Source organism: Leucoraja erinacea, unplaced genomic scaffold (genome assembly GCF_028641065.1).
Source record: "Leucoraja erinacea ecotype New England unplaced genomic scaffold, Leri_hhj_1 Leri_353S, whole genome shotgun sequence".
Lineage (NCBI taxonomy): Eukaryota > Metazoa > Chordata > Chondrichthyes > Rajiformes > Rajidae > Leucoraja > Leucoraja erinaceus.
Window position 1 is genome coordinate 87,895 of NW_026576254.1, and position 19,606 is coordinate 107,500.

Here is a 19,606-nt window from a genome sequence, read left to right on the forward strand (position 1 = left end):
CACCTCCGTCCCGTTAACATGGATGGGGGTGTGCGTGTCATTCCTAGACCTTCTGTAGTCCACAATGGTATTGGTCTTCTTGGAGTTAAGGGTCAGGTTTGTTGTCAGCGCACCATGCTGCTAGGAGCTGGACCTCCTTCCTATAGGCCGACTCACCGTTGTCACTGATGAGGCTGTCGCTGAATTCACAACTCTCTGGGTGAAGAGTTGTTTCTCACTGTCTTAAATTGCCTCCCCTTTATTCTAGGACTGTGGCCCTTGGTTCTGGACTCGCACAACATTGGGAACATTGTTCCTGCATCTAGCTTGCCCAGCCCTTTTATACTTTTATATGTTTCTATAAGACCCCCCCCCCCCCCCCCCTTTCTAAACTCATGTGAATACAAGCACAGTATTTTCTATCATGCTGACTGACATGATGAATTACTGCAGCTTTTTGTGTCTATCCGAGACGGGCATAGATAGGGTAGACAGTTAGATTCTTTTCCGCTCAGGGTGGAAATGTCCAACACCAAGGCAACACGGTGGCGCTGAGGTAGATTTCCTGCCGTACTGTGCCAGATACCTGGGTTTCAGAACAGAGTTTGTATGTTCACCCTGTAACCTGCGTGGCTGTTCTACGGGATCTCCGGTTTTCAACCACACTCCAAAGACGTACAGGTTTGTTGGTTAATTGGATTCAATAACATTGTTAAATTTGCCTGCTGTGTACGGGGATCGCTGGTCGGGAAGGACTCGCTGGCCAAAAGGCCTATTTCCACACTATCTCTAAACTAAATTAAACTAAAAATGTCTGAATGGCGATCCATGGTCAGCGCAGACTCATTGTGTCGAAGGATCATTTCAACGCTGTATCTCTAAACTGATCTAAACTAAAGTAAACAAGTGTATGAGTGATCGCTGGTTGGCGGAGACCTGCTGGGCCGAAAGGCCTGTTTCCGTACTATATCTTAAGTAAACTGAATTAAACTAAACTAGTGTTCTGCCAGGTCACCCCTCAATCTCCGATGTTCCAGAGAAAACAATCCGAGTCTTGTCCATCTCTCTCTGCAGCTGACACCCACTATTCCAGGCAGCCTTCTGGTAAACCATCTCTTCACCCTCTCCAACCTCTCCCTGTAGCTGAACCCCTTAAATCGAGGCCACGTTCTGGTAAAGCTCTTCTGCGCTCTCTCCCTGGGAACAAGGTTCTGACTGTCTACCCTATCTATGCCGCATAATTGTGTACACTTCAATCAAGTCACAGGGTACTTAAGAAGTGGCTCTAGAAATCGTGGATGCATTGTTGATAATTTCCCAATGTTCTATAGACTCAGGATCAGTTCCTGTGGATTGGAGGGTAGCTAAAGTTATCCTACTTTTTTAAGAAAGGCGGGAGAGAGAAAACAGGGAATTATAGACCAGACCGCATGATATCGTTGGTGGGGAAGATGCTGGATTCAATCATAAAAGATGAGATAGCAGCACATTTGGATAAACGTAACAGGATCGGTCTGAGTCTGCATGGATTTACGAAGGGGGAATCATGCTTGACTAATCTTCAGGTATTGTTTGACTATATAACTAGGAAAATGGACAATGAAGAACCAGTAGATCTAGTATACCTGACTTTCAGAAAGCATTTGATAAGGTCCCTCATAGAGATTAGTGGGTAAAATTAGGCACATGGTATTAGGGGTAGAGCGCTGATATAGATAGAGAAGTGGTTGGCAGACAGTAAACAAAGAGTTGGGAATAGCGGAGGTACACAAAATGCTGGAGAAACTCAGCGGGTGCAGCAGCATCTATGGGGCGAAGGAAATAGGCAACGTTTCGGGCCGAAACCCTTCTTCAGACTGATAGGGGGTGGGGGGGGGGGGGGGGGGGAAGGAAAAAGGGAGGAGGAGGAGCCCGAGGGCGGGTAGGGAATAGCGGGTCCCTTTCAGAATGGCAGGCAGTGACTAGTGGGGTACCGCAAGGCTCGGTTCTGGGACCGCAGCTATTTACAATATACATCAATGATTTGGATGAAGGGATTCAAATAACATTAGCAAATGTGCAGATGACACAAAACTGGGTGGCAGTGTGAACTGTGAGGAGGATGCTATGGGAATGCAAGGTGACTTGAACAGGTTGGGGGAGTGGACAGGTGCATGGCAGATGACGTTTAATGCGGATAAATCTGAGGTTATCCACTTTTCTGGCAAAAACAGGAAGGCAGATTACTATCTAAATGGCGTCAAGTGGGGAAAAGTGGAAGTCTATGAAAGTAAGCATGCAGGTTCAGCAGGCAGTGAAGAAAGCGAATGGCATGTTGCCTTTTATAACAGCAGGAATCGAATATTGGAGCAAAGAGGTAATTCTGCAGATGTACAGAGCACTACTGAGACCACACCCTGGGTATTGTGTGCAATTTTGGGCCCCTAATTTGAGGAAGGAATTTATTATGAGAGTGCAGGGTAGGTTTACAAGGTTAATTCCCGGGATGGCAGGACTGCCATATGTCGAGAGAATTGAGCAGCTGAGCTTGTACATTCTGGAGTTTAGAAGGATGAGAGGAGATCTCGCTGAAACATAAAATATTATTAAGGGCTTGGACACGCTGGAGGCAGGAAGCATGTTCCCGATGTTGGGTGAGTCCAGAACCAGGGGCCCCAGATTAAGAATAAGGAGTAAGCCATTTAGAACGGAGACAAGGAAATACTTTTTCACACAGAGAATGGTGGGTCTGTGGAATTATCTGCCTCAAAGAGCGGTGGAGGCAGGTACTCCGGATACTTTCAAGAGAGAGCTAGATAGGACACTTAAAATAGCGGAGTCAGGGGATATGGGGACAAGGCAGGAGATGGGTACTGATTGGGGATAATCAGCCATTATCGCATTGAATGGCGCTGCTTGCTCGAAGGGCCCAATGGCCTACTCCTGTGCCTATTGTCTATTGTCTAAGTCTTACCTCAACGTCCGTCTCAACCTCGTTTTTGTTTCAGATCCACCTTCTCGTCCTATCATCTCCAAGAGTCCAGATCATCTAGTTTACTTCCCTGGGGAAATAATTACAATGACGTGCAGAGTTGGGAGACTGGGCGAGGCTGGGCTGTTCCTATTGATGAAAGATTCCATGCCTCTTACTAACAGCACAGAAGTGCAAAGCCATTTCACCTATCACATGGTAGAAATCAACAGAAGCACCGTGGGAAACTATGCGTGCTTTTTCCTGACTCAAGTCAACGGTCGATGGATAAGGTCCCCCGTCGGTCAACCACTTCGAATCATTGTCACAGGTATGTAACATGTTCCCACCTTGTGTTGTAGAACAGTACAGCACAGGAATTGGCCCTTCAGTCCATAAAGTCCGTTCCGAATATGATACCAAGTATCATCACAGCTCTAAACTCATGACACTACAGTCATGATGACTTTACCATGATTACTCTGAAGTCGGTGGTATTATAGATAGTGAAGATGGTTGTTAAAAATTACAGCAGGATCTTGATCAGTTGGACAGGTGGGCTGAGGAATGGTTGATGGAGTTTAATATGGAGAGATGTGAGGTGTTGCAATTTCGGACTTTTAACATGGACAGGACCTGCACAGTGAATGGTAGGGACCTGGGGAATGTTGTAGAGCAGAGATATCTAAGAGAGCATGCACATAAATCATTGAAAGTGGCATCACATGTAGATAGGTGGTCAAAAGGGCATTTGGCACAATGGTATTCATCAGTCAGGTTGACGATAGAAATTGTGAGGTCACGTTGCAATAGATATGAATGGTGAGGCTGCATTTATATTTGTGTGTTCAGTATTGGGCATCATGTTCTAGGAAAGATGTTGTCAAGTTTGAAAGGGTGCAGAGAAGTTTTATGATGATGTTGCCAGGACTTGAGGGCCTGAGGGAGTGGTTGAGCATGCTGGGACTCTATTCCTTGATGCGCAGGAGCATGAGAGTTGATATTATAGAGGTGTATACAATTGTGAGAATAGAACAGGTAGACGCATTGAGTCTTCCCAGTAGGGGAATCGAGAACCAGAGGACATAGGTTTAAGGTGACTGCCTCCAAGTCTCCATGACCCCATGACTCCAATAATCCAAGACTCCATGTCCCCATGTCTCCGTGTTTCCATGACTGTGAATACATGTCGCCATATCTTCATGCCTCCAAGTTTTCATGTCTCCATGTCTCCATATCTCCATGACCTCCAAGAATCCATGTCTCCATGTATCCATGTCTCCATTACTACATGACTCCATGACTCAATGTATCCATGACTTCATGTCTTCATGCCTGCTTATCTTCATGGATCCAGGTCTTCATGACTCCATGTATCATTGTCTTCATGTCCTCATGACTCCATGTATCCATGCCTCCAATGTTCCATGCCTCCATGCCTCCTTATCTTCATGACTCCATGTCTACATGACTCCATGGCTCCAGACCTCCTTGCCTCCATTTCATCATGACTCCATGTCCCCATGACTACATGTCTCCATCTCGAAAGGGTGCGTCGCCTATAAGCCAACTCACCTAATGGCTGCACTGCCGAAAAGTCAAATAACGGACATGACGTCGACGGGGGGCGGGGCTTGCCAGACCCCCGCATCCATCACATCATTGGCCGATGGAGGCGGGTGGGTGGGGGTCATTTTCCCACATAAGCCATAGGTGAACCCGAACACCAAGTTGTTAGCGGCCGAGTGAGCGCATCCCTTGGGACAGCCCTCGACCAAGGCCACCCTCCGCCTCGTCTCCCACATGCGGCAGCACTGTGACGGGCTGTGTGCCGAGTGGAGCAGAGGTCTGGGCCAGGCTGGTCCCCCCGCCCACCGAGAGTCACTGACCGCCATTGGCTCCAACCCCCAAACCGGGCCGATGACAAGTGTCCATGACAACGAATAATTTTATCTCCTCCCACTCCCACATGACAACAAGAAGCATGTTTTATTTGTCGTTGAAACACAGTAATACCGTCTGTTTGCCCGCGTAACACACACAAGCTCCCACGCTCAAAACACCAGATATCTGCAATGTGTTTAACCGACGATGGACACAAAAGCTGGAGAAACTCAGCGGAACAGGCAGCATCTCTGGAGAAAAGGAATGGGTGTCGTTTCGGATCGAGACAATTCTTCAGATCTCAAGCTTTTTGTGTCCATCTTTGGTGTGACAGTTGTCTCATTTCATCCGCTGAGCCCATTCAGGTCTAAAGAATGATCTTGACCCGAGTTACTAGGTCCATTTTGTGTCGATCTTCGGTTAAAACAGAGTACAGATTAGCTGGTGTTTTGAGCGTGGGAGATTGTGTCCACAATAATACCGCATGCTGGCAACAGTCAATAAAAAGTTCTTCTTGTTGTCAAGGGGGGGGGGGGGGTGGAGTGGGAGGAGACACAATTGCTCGTTGGCATGGACACTTGTCATCGGCCCGCCAGGGAATTTGTGCCCCCCCCCCCCCCCCCCCCCCATGGTTTAAATGCGATTTACTATGGCTGACAATTCCCCGAGCCGTTTGTCCCCGCGGACCGGGTGAATCACTCGGTTTGGGGGTTGGGGCCAATGGCGGTGCATCGCAGTCAGTCACTCTAGGTGTGCGGAGGGACCAGCCTGTCCCACACCTCTCCTCCACCCGGCGCTGCCGACGCACAGCCCGTCACAGTGCGGCCGCACGTGGGAGACGAGGCGGAGGGCGGCCATGGTCGTGGGAGAGTGGGGACAGTCCCAAGGGATGCGCTCACTCGGCCGCTTACAACTTGGTGTTCGGGTTCACGGTGCCCAGTCATGTCTGGCGTGTGGTATAATGAACCTCCATCGGCCAGTGATGTGATGGATGCGGGGCTCTGGACCAATCGCTGAGAAGTGTCGCCACATACCCCCCCCCCCCACCCCGGCTACATCATGTCCGTTATCTGACTTTTTTGGCATTTCTGCAGAGCGGCCTTTCGGTCAATTGGCGTTTCGGCTTTCTTTCCATTCGGTTATTTGGCTTCCACTTCTTTGATTCGGCTTCTCGCCCTTCGACGTCACGTCCGCACACGCATGTGTCCATGTCTCCAAAACCTCACGTCTCCGTGACTCGAATTACTCTATTACTGTAAGTCTCTAAAACTCTACAACCCGGCGAAGCGATGCCCGTGTGCACTAGTACTATCCTACACGTACTCGGGACAAATTCAATTAACCTGCAAACGTGGAGTGTGGGAGGAAACCATAGCACCCGCAGAAAGAGACGGAAACCGCTGTCAAATATGGAGGGGACCAGGGTACGGGGGGGCGACCGCGCGCACATGCGCACACTCACACACACGCGTGCGTGAGGCTTCGGAGGCTCAATCCAACGCTGATAGCAGCTCTACTCTGCCTGTCTCACCGGGTTATATAGAAATTAGGTGCAGGAGTAGGCCATTCGGCCCTTCGAGCCTGCACCGCCATTCAATATGATCATGGCTGATCATCCAACTCAGTATCCCATACCTGCCTTCTCTCCATACCCTCTCATCCCCTTAGCCACAAGGGCCACATCTAACTCCCTCTTAAATAACCATATAACCATATAACAATTACAGCACGGAAAAAGGCCATCTCGACCCTTCTAGTCCGTGCCGAACACATAATCTCCCCTAGTCCCATATACCTGCGCTCAGACCATAACCCTCCATTCCCTTCCCGTCCATATAACTATCCAATTTATTTTTAAATGATAAAAACGAACCTGCCTCCACCACCTTCACTGGAAGCTCATTCCACACAGCCACCACTCTCTGAGTAAAGAAGTTCCCCCTCATATTACCCCTAAACTTCAGTCCCTTAATTCTCATGTCATGTCCCCTTGTTTGAATCTTCCCTACTCTCAGTGGGAAAAGCTTTTCCACTAAATATAGCCAATGAACTGGCCTCAACTACCCTCTGCGGGTTCAAGGGTTAACTACAGCCTTGTCTGGACTGACGAGATACCAGCGCTGCTTCTCCACGCTGTCCAGGAAGAGTTGTAAGTTCACCTGGCGGGACAGGCAGAGATAGCTGGGTTTAGCGCTGTTGCTCCGCTCGTCTGACTGCCGACCAAAAATATAGCGGAGGATCTTTTCTGCCGACCTCCCGGCCACCCGATGAGTGGAGCTAGGGGGAGGGGGGGGCACACGGGTGGGGACGGGACAGTGCCGGAGAGCCGGCCGGGATCGATCCTGGCTGCGGATGAAGCGCAGGTCTGTGCCACGTCTCCCTCCTCCAAACACCACGGTCAGACTAGTTGACCGCAGGGTCGGCCAGGGTTGGTGTGTTGCGGTCTCCGCCCGTGAGGGTGACCCGTGAACTGCTCCGCCCCGTGGAGCCACACTGACTTGGACCGCGTCACGGTGCAGACAGGGGAATGCTTTTTCATCTTTCTTTCTCTCTCTCTATCCCTCCGTATCTACCTGTCTCTCTCCCCCTCTATCTGACTCTCTCCCCCTCTTTCCCTCTGACTGTCTCTCTACCCCGTCTCCCGCTCTCACCCTTTCATTCCCCCCTCTTCCAGCTTCTCCCGCGCTCCCCCTCTCTCTCCACTTTATCTCTCTCTCCATCTCTCTCTCTCTCTCTCTCTCTCTCTCTCTCTCTCTCTCTCTCTCTCTCTCTCTCTCTCTCTCTCTCTCTCTCTCTCTCTCTCTCTCTCTCTCTCTCTCGCCGTGGAGATCGGCGGATCGATAACCGCTTCTATGTTTGTGTATTTGTGTGCCCGATGGGTGAGCATCATGCGTTCGTTGATTTTGTTAATATGCCTGAGGGGTGATCACAGTGCATGTGTATGTGTGAGTGAGAGAGATTTAGAGATAGGGAGATGTGTGTATGTGTGACGGAGAGAGAGATAGAGTGAGTTTGAGCTTGTGTCTGTGTCTGTCTGTTTGGCTGTGTGTGTGTGTGTGTGTGTGTGTGTGTGTGTGTGTGTGTGTGTGTGTGTGTGTGTGTGTGTGTGTGTGTGTGTGTGTGTGTGTGTGTGTGTGTGTGTGTGTGTGTGTGTGTGTGTGTGTGTGTGTGTGTGTGTGTGTGTGTGTGTGTGTGTGTGTGTGTGTGTGTGTGTGTGTGTGTGTGTGTGAGTATCGGTGTGCGGGTCCATGTCTGAGTCCACGTGTGCATGTGCGTTTCGATATGTGTGTGTATGTCAGTGTGTGTATGTGTCAGTGTGTGCGTGTGTGTGTGTCAATGTGTGTATGTCACTGTGTGTATGTGTTAGTGTGTGTGTGTGTCAATGTGTGTATGTCAGTGTGTGTGTGTGACATTTTATTTATTTTTTCTACGGTCCGCAAACATGTGCCAAATATATAACGTAGCCCTCATGCTGAACAGTTTTATTATGCTCTGCTCAATGGCTATATGACTATGGCTCTATGACTCTTTTTCCTTCCTACAGAACTGTCAAATCCGCTCTTTAGTGTTGACTCCCCCGATGTTGAGGTCGGAGGTAGCATCACCTTCGAGTGCGCTTGCTCGGAGGTCCATACGGAGACTACCGCCGTCTTGCAGAGATCTGGGGAAGATGTCTCAGACGGCTGGGAGGTCTTGGGGAAGGGTGGCTCTTTGACGTTCAAGATGGACAACGTGACTCTCTCCGATGGAGGGGAATACTCATGCGTGTGTAGACTAGTCGTCAACGGAAAGGTGTTAACGTCAGCGGCCAGAGCACGTAAGCGGGTGACCGTAAAAGGTAAGGACGGCTCACTGACGCAATGCAGCAGCGGGGCAAGGTGATGCTGCCTCACAGTGTTTGGGACACGGGTGCTGCTTGTACGGAGATAGTGCCTTCTCCCTGTGACTTCCAGAACAAGGGGTCACAGTTCAAGGATAAGGGGGAGGTCTTTTAGGACCTAAATGGGAACAACATTTTTCACACAGAGAGTGGCGAATCTCTGGAATTCTCTGCCACAGAAGGTGGTTGAGGCCAGTTCATTGGCTATATTTAAGAGGGAGTTAGATGTGGCCCTTGTGGCTAAAGGGATCAGAGGGTATGGAGAGAAGGCAGGTACGGGATACTGAGTTGGATGATCAGCCATGATCATATTAAATGTCGGTGCAGGCTGGAAGGCCGATTGACCTACTCCTGCACCTATTTTCTATGTGTCTACGTTTCTATGACTGATTGTGTTTTCCACGGCTGCTTCGGTTTCCACCCAGTCTCCAAAGATGTACAGGTTTGGAGCTTATTTTGATTTGATAAAAATTGTCGCTGGAATGCTGTGTACGATAATGTTATCGTGTGTGGATCGCTGGTAGGGCCTGTTTCCATACTGTATCTCTAAACTAAACTAAACTTGTGTGAATCGATGATAATTGGTCATTACGGACTCGGTGGGTCGAAGGGCCTGTTTCCACGCCGTAGCTCTAAATTAAACGCGTGTGTGGATGATCGCTGGTCGGTGCAGACCTGGTGGGTGGAAGGTTTCCATACTATATATATATATCTCCTCTGGCAACTCGTTCCAAACAACTACCTCCCTTTCCGTGACAAAAGGTTACCGCTCCGATTACAATTAAGCCTTTCCTCGTTTACCTTAAACCTATGTCTTCTAGTGCTCCACTCGCCCACTCTGGGCAAGAGACTTGTGATGTATTCCCCTCATGATTATATACACCTCAAAAAGATCACCCCTCATCCTCCTGCGCTCGAGGGAATAGAATCCCAGTCTGCTCCCCTTTTACATATAGCTCAGGTCCTCGAGTTCTGGCAACAACCTCGTAAAAATTATCTGCACCGTTTCCAGCTTTCCAACATTTTTCCTCCAACATGGTGCCCAATCCTGTACACAATACTCTGAATGTATCCTCGCCAAGGTCTTGTACAAATGCAACATTTCCACACAACTTGTATACGACTGGAAAGTGAAGGTGTATGGGGGTCGCTGTTCAGCATGGTCTTTGTGGGCCAAAGGACCTGTTTCCATAATGTACAGGACAGAACATACAACATACAACACAGAATATAGAATATAGTGGAAATATATAACGTTGAGTATTGAACGTTGAACATAGCACATTGAATATAGAACACAGAAAATACTACCAGGGTCACTAGAAATGTTGCCTGACCTGCTGAGATTCCAACACTTGGTGTGTTTTTGCTGCAAGAATTTGCAGATCCTGGTTTCTCCTTGTATTACTTTCACTGACTTCACAATTCTCACTTGTTCTACCTCACACCTTAGTCTTTTCATCTCTGGCCTTTGCCATCTGCCTATCAACTCCAACCCCCCCCCCCCCCCCCCCCCCCCCCCCCCCCCCCCCCCACGTCACGTATTCACCTATCACTCATCCTCTTCAACTCTTTTACAGCTCCCCCACCTATTGCAATCAGTATGATAAATGGTCACGACCTGAATATTTGCCTATCCATGTTCTCCACAGATACTGCTGGTGGATGCTGAATTACTCCAGCACTTTGTGTTTTTTTGAAGACTAGAATCTGCATTTCCTTGTATTTCACCAATGAAACGACACAGTGTGCTGGATTCACTCAGCGGGCCAGGCAGAATCTGTGGACAGCATTGATGTGTGGTTTCTGGTCGGGACATCTTCAGATCAAGAAAAGCCGCAAAGCGCTGATGTAACTCATCAGGTCTGGCAGCATTTCTGGGTAACTAGGATGGGTAACATTTCGGGTCAGGACCCTTCTTCAAATCGAGAAAATACACAGGAAAACTGCGGCCTCACCAACGTCATATGTCTTTCAAAATATGTTTACAATTAATTATCATCTAACACTACTACTCTTTATTTTACAGACAATGTGTGGATTAAGATAATGACACAATACAGCCCGGTGATTGCTGTGGGGATTTTACTGCTGTTCACAGCTGCTGTAATTCCTATTGCAATTATAATCAAGAGGAAAAAAGGTAACGGAATGACCATTAACTAAAATAAAACAATTGCCCCAACACGAGTTTAGTTCAGTAATGCAGCGTGGAAACAAACTCTTCTGCCCTCCATATTATAGTGTGTTTAGTTTAATCGAAATATACAGCCTGGAAACATAGACACATGGGAAATAGGTGCAGGAATAGGCCATTTGACCTTTCGTGCCAGCCCCGCCATTCTATATGATCATGGCTGATCATCCAGAATCAGTACCCCGTTCCCGGTTTACCCCGGAAAGCAGGTCAGCGGTTCAGACAGCATTTCTGGAGAAAAGGCACTTTTCCCACCAAGCCTACGCTGACCAACGATCTCCAAACACAAACACTATCTTACCAAAACAAGGGACAATTTACAATTGTAATAAGCCAATGAATGTACTTTAGAGTATGTGAGGAAACTGGAAATGCCCGAGAATGCCTGTATGCAGGTCACATACTCTGTGCAGACAGCACCCATAGTGTGGCTCAAACGCAGTCTCTGGCACTGTAAGGTAGCAACACCACAGCTGCGCCACCATGGCGTCCTATGTAGGAAGGAATCCAGATGATGGGTTTACACCGACGATAGACACAAAATGCTGGAGTAATTCAGCGGGACAGGCATCATCTCCGGAGATATTGAATGGGTGGAGTTTGGATGTCAGATGGAGTTTAATGCTGATAAGTGTGAGGTGCTACATCTTGGCAGGACAAATCAAAATAGGACGTACATGGTAAATGGTAGGGAATTGAAGAATGTAGGTGAACAGAGGGATCTGGGAATAACTGTGCACAGTTCCCTGAAAGTGGAATCTCATGTAGATAGGGTGGTAAAGAAAGCTTTTGGTGTGCTGGCCTTTATAAATCAGAGCATTGAGTATAGAAGTTGGGATGTAATGTTAAAATTGTACAAGGCATTGGTGAGGCCAATTCTGGAGTATGGTGTACAATTTCGGTCGCCTAATTATAGGAAGGATGTCAACAAAATAGAGAGAGTACAGAGGAGATTTACTAGAATGTTGCCTGGGTTTCAGCAACTAAGTTACAGAGAAAGGTTGAACAAGTTAGGGCTTTATTCTTTGGAGCGCAGAAGGTTAAGGGGGGACTTGATACAGGTTTTTTAAATGATGAGAGGGATAGACAGAGTTGACGTGGAAAAGCTTTTCCCACTGAGAGTAGGGAAGATGCAAACAAGGGGACATGACATGAGAATTAAGGGACTGAAGTTTAGGGGTAACATGAGGGGGAACTTCTTTACTCAGAGAGTGGTGGCTGTGTGGAATGAGCTTCCAGTGAAGGTGGTGGAGGCAGGTTCATTTTTATCATTTAAAAATAAATTGGATAGTTATATGGATGGGAAGGGAATGGAGGGTTATGGTCTGAGCGCAGGTATATGGGACTAGGGGAGATTATGTGTTCGGCACGGACTAGAAGGGTCGAGATGGCCTGTTTCCGTGCTGTAATTGTTATATGGTTATATGGGTAACGTTTCAGGTTGAGACCCTTCTTCAGACTGTGAGTCAGGGGAGAGGGAAACTGGATAGATGGAAGGTTACTGTGTGAAGACACAGATCAAAGGGGATGCTGCTCAAGGGACATCTAGAATGGTACATAGTTAGCTGAGGGTAAGGTGACAATGAGGCAAATATTCCGTAATATTTAATCAAGAAGACAGTTGAACTTTTTGGAGAACTAGAAATGGGGAGGGACGGGGAGAGGGAAAGCAAAGGTTACTTGAAGTTAAATAAATCAATGTTTATACTGATAATAGATTCAACAAGCTGGAGTATTCAGCGGGTCAGAAGCATCTCTGGAGAAAATGAATGGGTGACGGAAAAAATGAATCGGTGACGGTTCGGTTCTAGCCACTTCTTCAGACGTAGTCAGATGTGAGGGAACCGAGAGATATAGACAGTGATATAGAGAGATATGGAACATGTTGAAGATGTTGCCACAACCCTCGAGTCCTGGCAACATCCTCGTAAATCGTATCTGCTCCCTTTTCAGCTTTACAACAGCTTTCCGATAACATGGGCCAACTTTTTCACACAAAGGTTGGTGGTTGTATGGAACGCACTTACAGAGGAGGTAGTTGAGGCAGGGACTACCCCAACATTTAAAACGCTAAACACAGGCAGGTAGGAATAATATGGATAGGGCATGTTGAATGGTGCTGCCAAGTTGGGCCGAACCGTCTGCTTCCACACTGTAAGACTCTATGATACTATGACGCCCGTCATACAGAGCAGAAACTGGCCCTATAACCCAACTTGCCCACGCTGAACAACTTGGTCCCTCTACAATAATCCCACCTGCTCACGTTTGGCCCATATCCCTCGAAACCGTATGATGAAAATATTTCGGCTGGAGTTTAGAATGGTGAGTGGGGGTCCTAATTGAAACTTATCGATAGTGAAAGTCCTGGATAGATGTGGAGAGGATGTTTCCACTGGTGGGAGAGTTTAGGACCAGAGGTCACAGCCGCAGAATAAAAGGACGTACCTTTATAGAATAGATGAAAATGAATTTCTTTAGCTCGAGGCCAGTGAATCTGTGGAAATATTTGACACAGAAGGCTGTGGGGGCTAAGTCAATTGATATTTTTTAGCGAAGAGATAGATGTTTGATTAGTACGGGTGTCAGGGATTACAGGAAGCAAGAGAATGGGGTGGGGAGAGAATGATTGATCAACCATGATTGAATGGCGGAGTGGTCTTGATGGGCAAAAATGCTTAATTCTGCTCCTGAACTTATGAACATGAACATAATTTCTGCCTAATATTAATAATATATTTTGTTTTGTGCAGGGAATGAAGTCCATTTTTACGACTTAAACGCAACTAATACTCCATGTTCGGCAGAGACAACCTTATGAAACATGAAAGTGCAATTTGATGGGATTTTTCTACTTCATAGTCATGCAGCGTGGAAAAAAAGCCCTTCGGCCCAACTGCACCCTTTCCAGCTTGAAACCACAATCACATCTGCCTGCCTTCAAGAATTTAAAGGCCGCTCAAGACTCGTTAAGCCATAAACCACAAGCAGTCATGCAGCTAACCAGAGTCAATAACGTCATAGAGGCACACAGCATGGAAACAGGCCCTTTGGTCAAATTCGTCCACGCCAACCAACATGTTCCATCGACACTAGTCCCATCTGCCTACGTTTGGCCCATATCTCTCTAAACCTCTCCATGTGCCTGTCCAAATGTATTTTATTCATTGTGATAGTACCTGCATCAACAACCACATTTGGCAGCTCATTTCACAGACCCACCACTCTCTGTGTGAAAAAAGTTGTCCTTCCTGTTCCAATTAAATCTTTCTCCTCTCACCTTTAACCTATGTCCTCTAGTTGTTGATTCCCAACGCTGGGTAAAATACTTTGTGCATTTTACCATATCGATTCCTCTCATGATCTTACACACTCTAATAAGATCACCCCTCATCCTCCCGTCCACCAAGGAATAAAGTCATTGGCTGCTCAACCGCTCCCTATAGCTCAGGCCTTCAATTCCTGGCAACATCCTCGTAAGACTTATCTCCACCCACTTCAGCTTGACGATATATTTCCTGTAACAGGATGACGAAAACCAAACACAATACTGCAAATGCAGTCTCACCAACGTCTTATACCACTGCAACATGAAACACAAACTTGTATAAACAATACTCTGACTGCTAAAGGCCAAAGTGCCAAACATCTTCTTGGCTTCCCTAACTGGTGATGCATAACATGGAGTTATATACCCACATCCCTCTGCTCTGCTAAACTCCCTATCTACCGGTGATGCCACTTTCAGGTAACCATGTACCTGCACACCTAGATCCCTCTGCTCACAAACTCTGCTCCAGGACACTGCTATTCACTATGAAGCTCTTGACCTGATTTGATGTAATGCTCATGTAAGTTACTTTAATTCACCTTTCCAATATCCACATTTTTTTAAACAGACGACCACAAGACCTAGGAGCATCATGAGACCGTTCGGCACATCAAGTCTTCTTCGCCACTTGATCATGGCTGATCTAGATTTCCCTCTCATCCCCATTCACCTGCCTTCTCCTCGGAACCGTTGACGCCATTCTTAAGTGATAACCTATCAATTTCCGCTATTAAATATACCTATTGATTCGGCCTCCACTGCCGGCTGTGGCAATTAATTCGACATTATCAACGCCCTCTGGCAAATAAATTCCTATTCACCTTTCTTAAGAAATTTCATTTTATTCTGAGGTTCTGCCATTTGATTCTAAACTCTCCCACAACTGGAAACACCCTCCCCACATTCACATCATCCAGTCCTTCCATTATTGGGTACGCTTTAATTAGGACCCTCCTCATGCTTCTAAACATTAGTGAGTCAAGGCCCAGTGCCTTTAAACGCTCATAAACGTCAACCCAATCATCCCTGGGATCAGTACTGAAACCATTCTCTAGACCCCCTCCCTCGCCAGCAAACATATCGGGTCCAAAACTTCCCGCAATTTTCCAAAAGACACAGGAGCATAATGAGGCCATTTAGCCCATAGAGTCTACTCCGGTAGATAGGGAGTTTCCCATCACCGGTATATAGGGAGTTTAGCAAGGCAGAGGGATGTGGGAAATAATATATGATTACAATCGAGCCATTTACAGTGTACAGATACATCGTGGGGAATAACTTTTACTGCAAGGTTTAGCCAATAAAGATAGACCGCGGGTCTACTCCGGCATTCATTCATGACTGATTTATCTTTCCATATCAACCCCGTTCTCTTTCCTTGAACCCGTACTCTTTGACCTTTGCCCTTACTAATTAAGGCTTGTTAGCAATATTTTCCTTCAAGAACAATATGTTCAGTTTAGTTTATTTTTTGCACTGAAGTGATAAGCATTGTTTGCATGCCTTCCAGTCAGCGGATTGACAATATTATCTCTTTATGTATTTAAAGAGTTATCATTAATCTAAGTTTTCTTTTAACGTGATATTAGTTGAGTTCAGTTTATTGTCACACATACCGTGGTACTGTGAAAAGCTTTAATTGCGTGCTAACCCATCATTGGAAATAATATATGATTACAATCGAGCCATTTACAGTGTACAGATACATCGTGGGGAATAACTTTTACTGCAAGGTTTAGCCAATAAAGATAGACCGCGGGTCACCAATGAGGTAGATTGTGGTTCTGGACCGCTCTCTACTCGTGGTACGACGATTCAGTTGCCTGATGACAGCTGGGAAGATACTGCCCCTGAATCTGTAAGTGAGCTTCTACACAATTATGTACATTTTGCCCGTTGGGAGAGAGGAGAAGAGGGTGGCAGGGTGCGACTCATTTTTGATTTGCTGGGGGCCTTGCCGAGGCAGCGTGAGGTATAAATGGAGTCAATGGAAGGGAGATTGGTTTGTGTGGTGGTCTGGGCTGCGTCCACAATTCGCTGTGATTTCTTCAACATATCACATTCATTTGACCAACGCTTTGTTCAGTATTTTAATTGTACTGTTAATAACATCTCCATTAAATGTTGCTAATCTCTACTATTTGTACGCAAATTAAATTGATAACTGCAGACACATGGGAATACGATACGATACAATTGATTTATCCCTGGAAGGAAATTGATCTGCCACAGTCATTAAAAGCATTAAATACATGAAACACAAAATGTAAAAGGAAAAGTGAAAAGATTTTGGCGGTGTGCAAAGATTGTGGGGGGGGGGGGGGGGGGGGTCAGTCTCAGTCTACCCCACGACAGAATGGGTTGGAGTTGTAAAGTTTTGTAGCCACAGGGAATAAGAATTTCATGTGTTGTTCTGTCCTGCATATTCGTGGAACCATTCTGTTGTTGAACGTACTCCTCAGGTTAACCATTGTGTCATGGAGGGGTGAGCTGTGTTCTCCAGGATTCTCCGCAATTAGCATGAATCCAACTCCTCCCACAGGTCAGAGCCAGCCTACCTGGTGAGTTTCTTGATCCTATTACCGTCCGCAGCCTTCGCTGCTGCCCTAGCACACAGCAGCGAAGAAGGTGACAGTGGCTACCACAGATTGGAAGAACGTCTGCAGAATCTTACTGTTGGCGTCGAAGGAGCCGAGCGTAGTGAAAAATTACAGCCGGCTCTGCCCCTTCTTGCACAGGGCCTCTGCGTTTCTGGACCAGTCCACAATTGCAGATTCATCTGAAAACGTCTGTAGGTGGCAGGAGACTGAGTTATATCTAAAGTCCCAGGTGTAAATGATGAATAGGTAGGAGATAGGACAGTCCCCCGAGGGTCCCCTGTGTTGCTCACCACCATGTCCGAGACAGTTCTTCTATAGCCTGACAGACCGTGGTCGGCCCGTCAGGTAATTGGTGATCCAGGACACTAATGGAGCATCCACCCGTATCTTCGTCAATTTGCTTCCTAGCAGTGCAGGGCGGGTCGTAATAAAAGTACTGGAGAAGTAAACAAACATGACTCTCACAGTGCTTCCCGGCTTATCCAGGTGAGCATTGGAACAATGCACATGTTCGATACAATCATCACTGATCTACGAGCCGTTCTATTTTGTGTCTGTGCCTATTTGACTAAAGTCAGATATAGGTACGGGTTTCCCAAAATATCGCACACGATTCCCTCCTGCAATTGGCGTAGTCAGCAGAATACTACACTGGACGACCGTCAACAATATGAGTATGTTTAATTTTACCACCTATAGTTAGAGGAGTAGATTCCGTATTGTTGTCCAGCACCAATAAGTTGTAGTATCAAAAGCACAAAGTGCAGGCAACGAAAAATAAAGGGAATGTATGGTGACTTTACTGGACAAGATCAGTGAAGGCTAGGTACTAACATGAGATTATAACACATTAGATCAGTGGGTTAACCTTGGGGTCGTTTGGTGTTTTTCCGGGGGTCATGAAGGGGTTGTAAATAACATCAATTTGTTGAGCCCATTATTAGGAACCTAACAAAGGTACATACCATACACATTATTTTGTTCGCGTATATACACATAACCTAAAGAGGGAGGTGCAGGGGGTACATCGTATCCGGGCCCGGAGACCAAAAGGGCGCCCGGGAGCCAAAGGAGGGGAGGGGGACTGGCATTTTCTGTATGGGTCTTCCATGTAGGATGGAGGTCGCTTGGACCCAGCAGAATCATCACTACATATGTGTCTTGCCTGTAGGAGGGGGGGGGGGGGGGGGTGGCACTGGGACCCAGCAGAGACAGACCACGTACTGTCTGCATGGTGGAGGTTGTGGGCCTGGTGCAGCGCCGGGAGCTCTGGTGGGGTGACGGCTCTGGCCCGCTGGTGGCCGGTGGAGAGGAGAGGAGAGGGTCGGCTGAGTCGCCGGTGGAGGTCCGTGTGGAGCTGGAGAAGAGATATGGGCATCAGCATCGGTGGCTTTCTGAAGACAGTGAAGGTCGGCGACAGTGGCTGGGGTGGAGGTGGTGAGACTCGGCACCCGTAGCGGTTTTAATGGTCCGGGCCTGACTGGGTGTGGGTGTGTATGAGTGGGTGATTTGTGCGGTGTGGTGTGTGGATGGTGTGTGTGTGTGAGTGTGTGTGTGTGTGTGTGAGTGTGTGTGTGTGTGTGTGTGTGTGTGTGTGTGTGTGTGTGTGTGTGTGTGTGTGTGTGTGTGTGTGTGTGTGTGGGTGTGTGTGTGTGTGTGTGTGTGTTTGTGTGTGTGTGTGTGTGTGCGTGTGTGTGTGTGTGTGTGGGGAGTGTGTGTGAGTGGTGTGTGTGTGTGTGTGTGTGTGTGTGGTGTGTGTGTGATGTGTGTGGGGGTGCGTGTGGGTGTGGGTGTGTGTGTGTGTGTGTGTGTGGATGGGTGTGTGTGTGTGTGTGTGTGTGTGTGTGTGTGTGTGTGTGTGTGTGTGTGTGTGTGTGTGTGTGTGTGTGTGTGTGTGTGTGTGTGTGTGTGTGTGTGTGTGTGTGTGTGTGTGTGTGTGGGTGTGTGTGTGTGTGTGTGTGTGTGTGTGTGTGTGTGTGTGTGTGTGTGTGTGGGTGTGTGTGTGTGTGTGTGTGTGTGTGTGTGTGTGTGTGTGTGTGTGTGTGTGTGTGTGTGTGTGTGTGTGTGTGTGTGTGTGTGTGTGTGTGTGTGTGTGTGTGTGTGTGTGCATGTGTGTGGTGTGTGTGTGTGTGTGTGTGAGTGTGTGTCTGTGTGTGTGTGTTGGTGGGAGGGGTGAAATGAATTTTGAAAATGCAGTTAAAAACCATTCGATCTGCTGAATGTTAACACAGTATAGATTTGGTGACCTGTTTCCAAATGTTTGTGTTAGCTTAAGAATACTATTAACAATTCCAGCAACAATAACTTCTGCAGAGAGGTTATTTAGCAAACCCAAGCTGATTAAGAATTATTTAAGCTCTGCAATGTCTCAGGAAAGTCTTGTGGGTTTGGCCAGGCTAAGTATTCAAAGCCAACGTAAATTCTATTCGTCACATGCACCCGAAGGTGCAATGGAATTGATTTGCCAGCAGCGAAGCTCTTAAAAAGAACACATAATACACAATGAAATTTAACACACAGCATTCTTCACTTTGGTGGAAGACAACACGGTTCAACCAGTCCTCCTCCTTTAAACAAGCCAGAGAAGTGCTCCTTCGTGTCGATGCGTAACTCAGGATTGATTTAATGGAAAAAGAGCTCACCACGTTTTGGCTGAAAATAAAGGACTGTCCTATTCATTCAAAGAGAGCCTTGACCCTATTGGTCGACTCCTCAACTTATCGCTGGATTCTCAGTCATGGTGACTCTGAAAACGAAGGTACGCAATAGGCTTGTGATCGACGCT

At 47.2% G+C, this 19,606-nt stretch overlaps 1 protein-coding gene across 2 annotated transcripts in view; it reads left to right on the forward strand.

Moving 5' to 3' along the window:
- Positions 1-17,991, forward strand: part of LOC129693576 (immunoglobulin superfamily member 1-like) — a 55,998-nt gene extending 38,007 nt beyond the window's left edge. For both annotated transcript variants that reach the window (XM_055630375.1, XM_055630376.1), the window contains 4 exons: positions 2,967-3,260; positions 8,358-8,651; positions 10,723-10,836; positions 13,644-17,991. In XM_055630375.1, coding sequence (XP_055486350.1) covers positions 2,967-3,260; positions 8,358-8,651; positions 10,723-10,836; positions 13,644-13,711 — 770 coding nt within the window. In that variant the 3' untranslated portion in view covers positions 13,712-17,991. The remainder of the gene's footprint in view (positions 1-2,966; positions 3,261-8,357; positions 8,652-10,722; positions 10,837-13,643) is intronic.
- Positions 17,992-19,606: the final 1,615 nt, after the last annotated feature.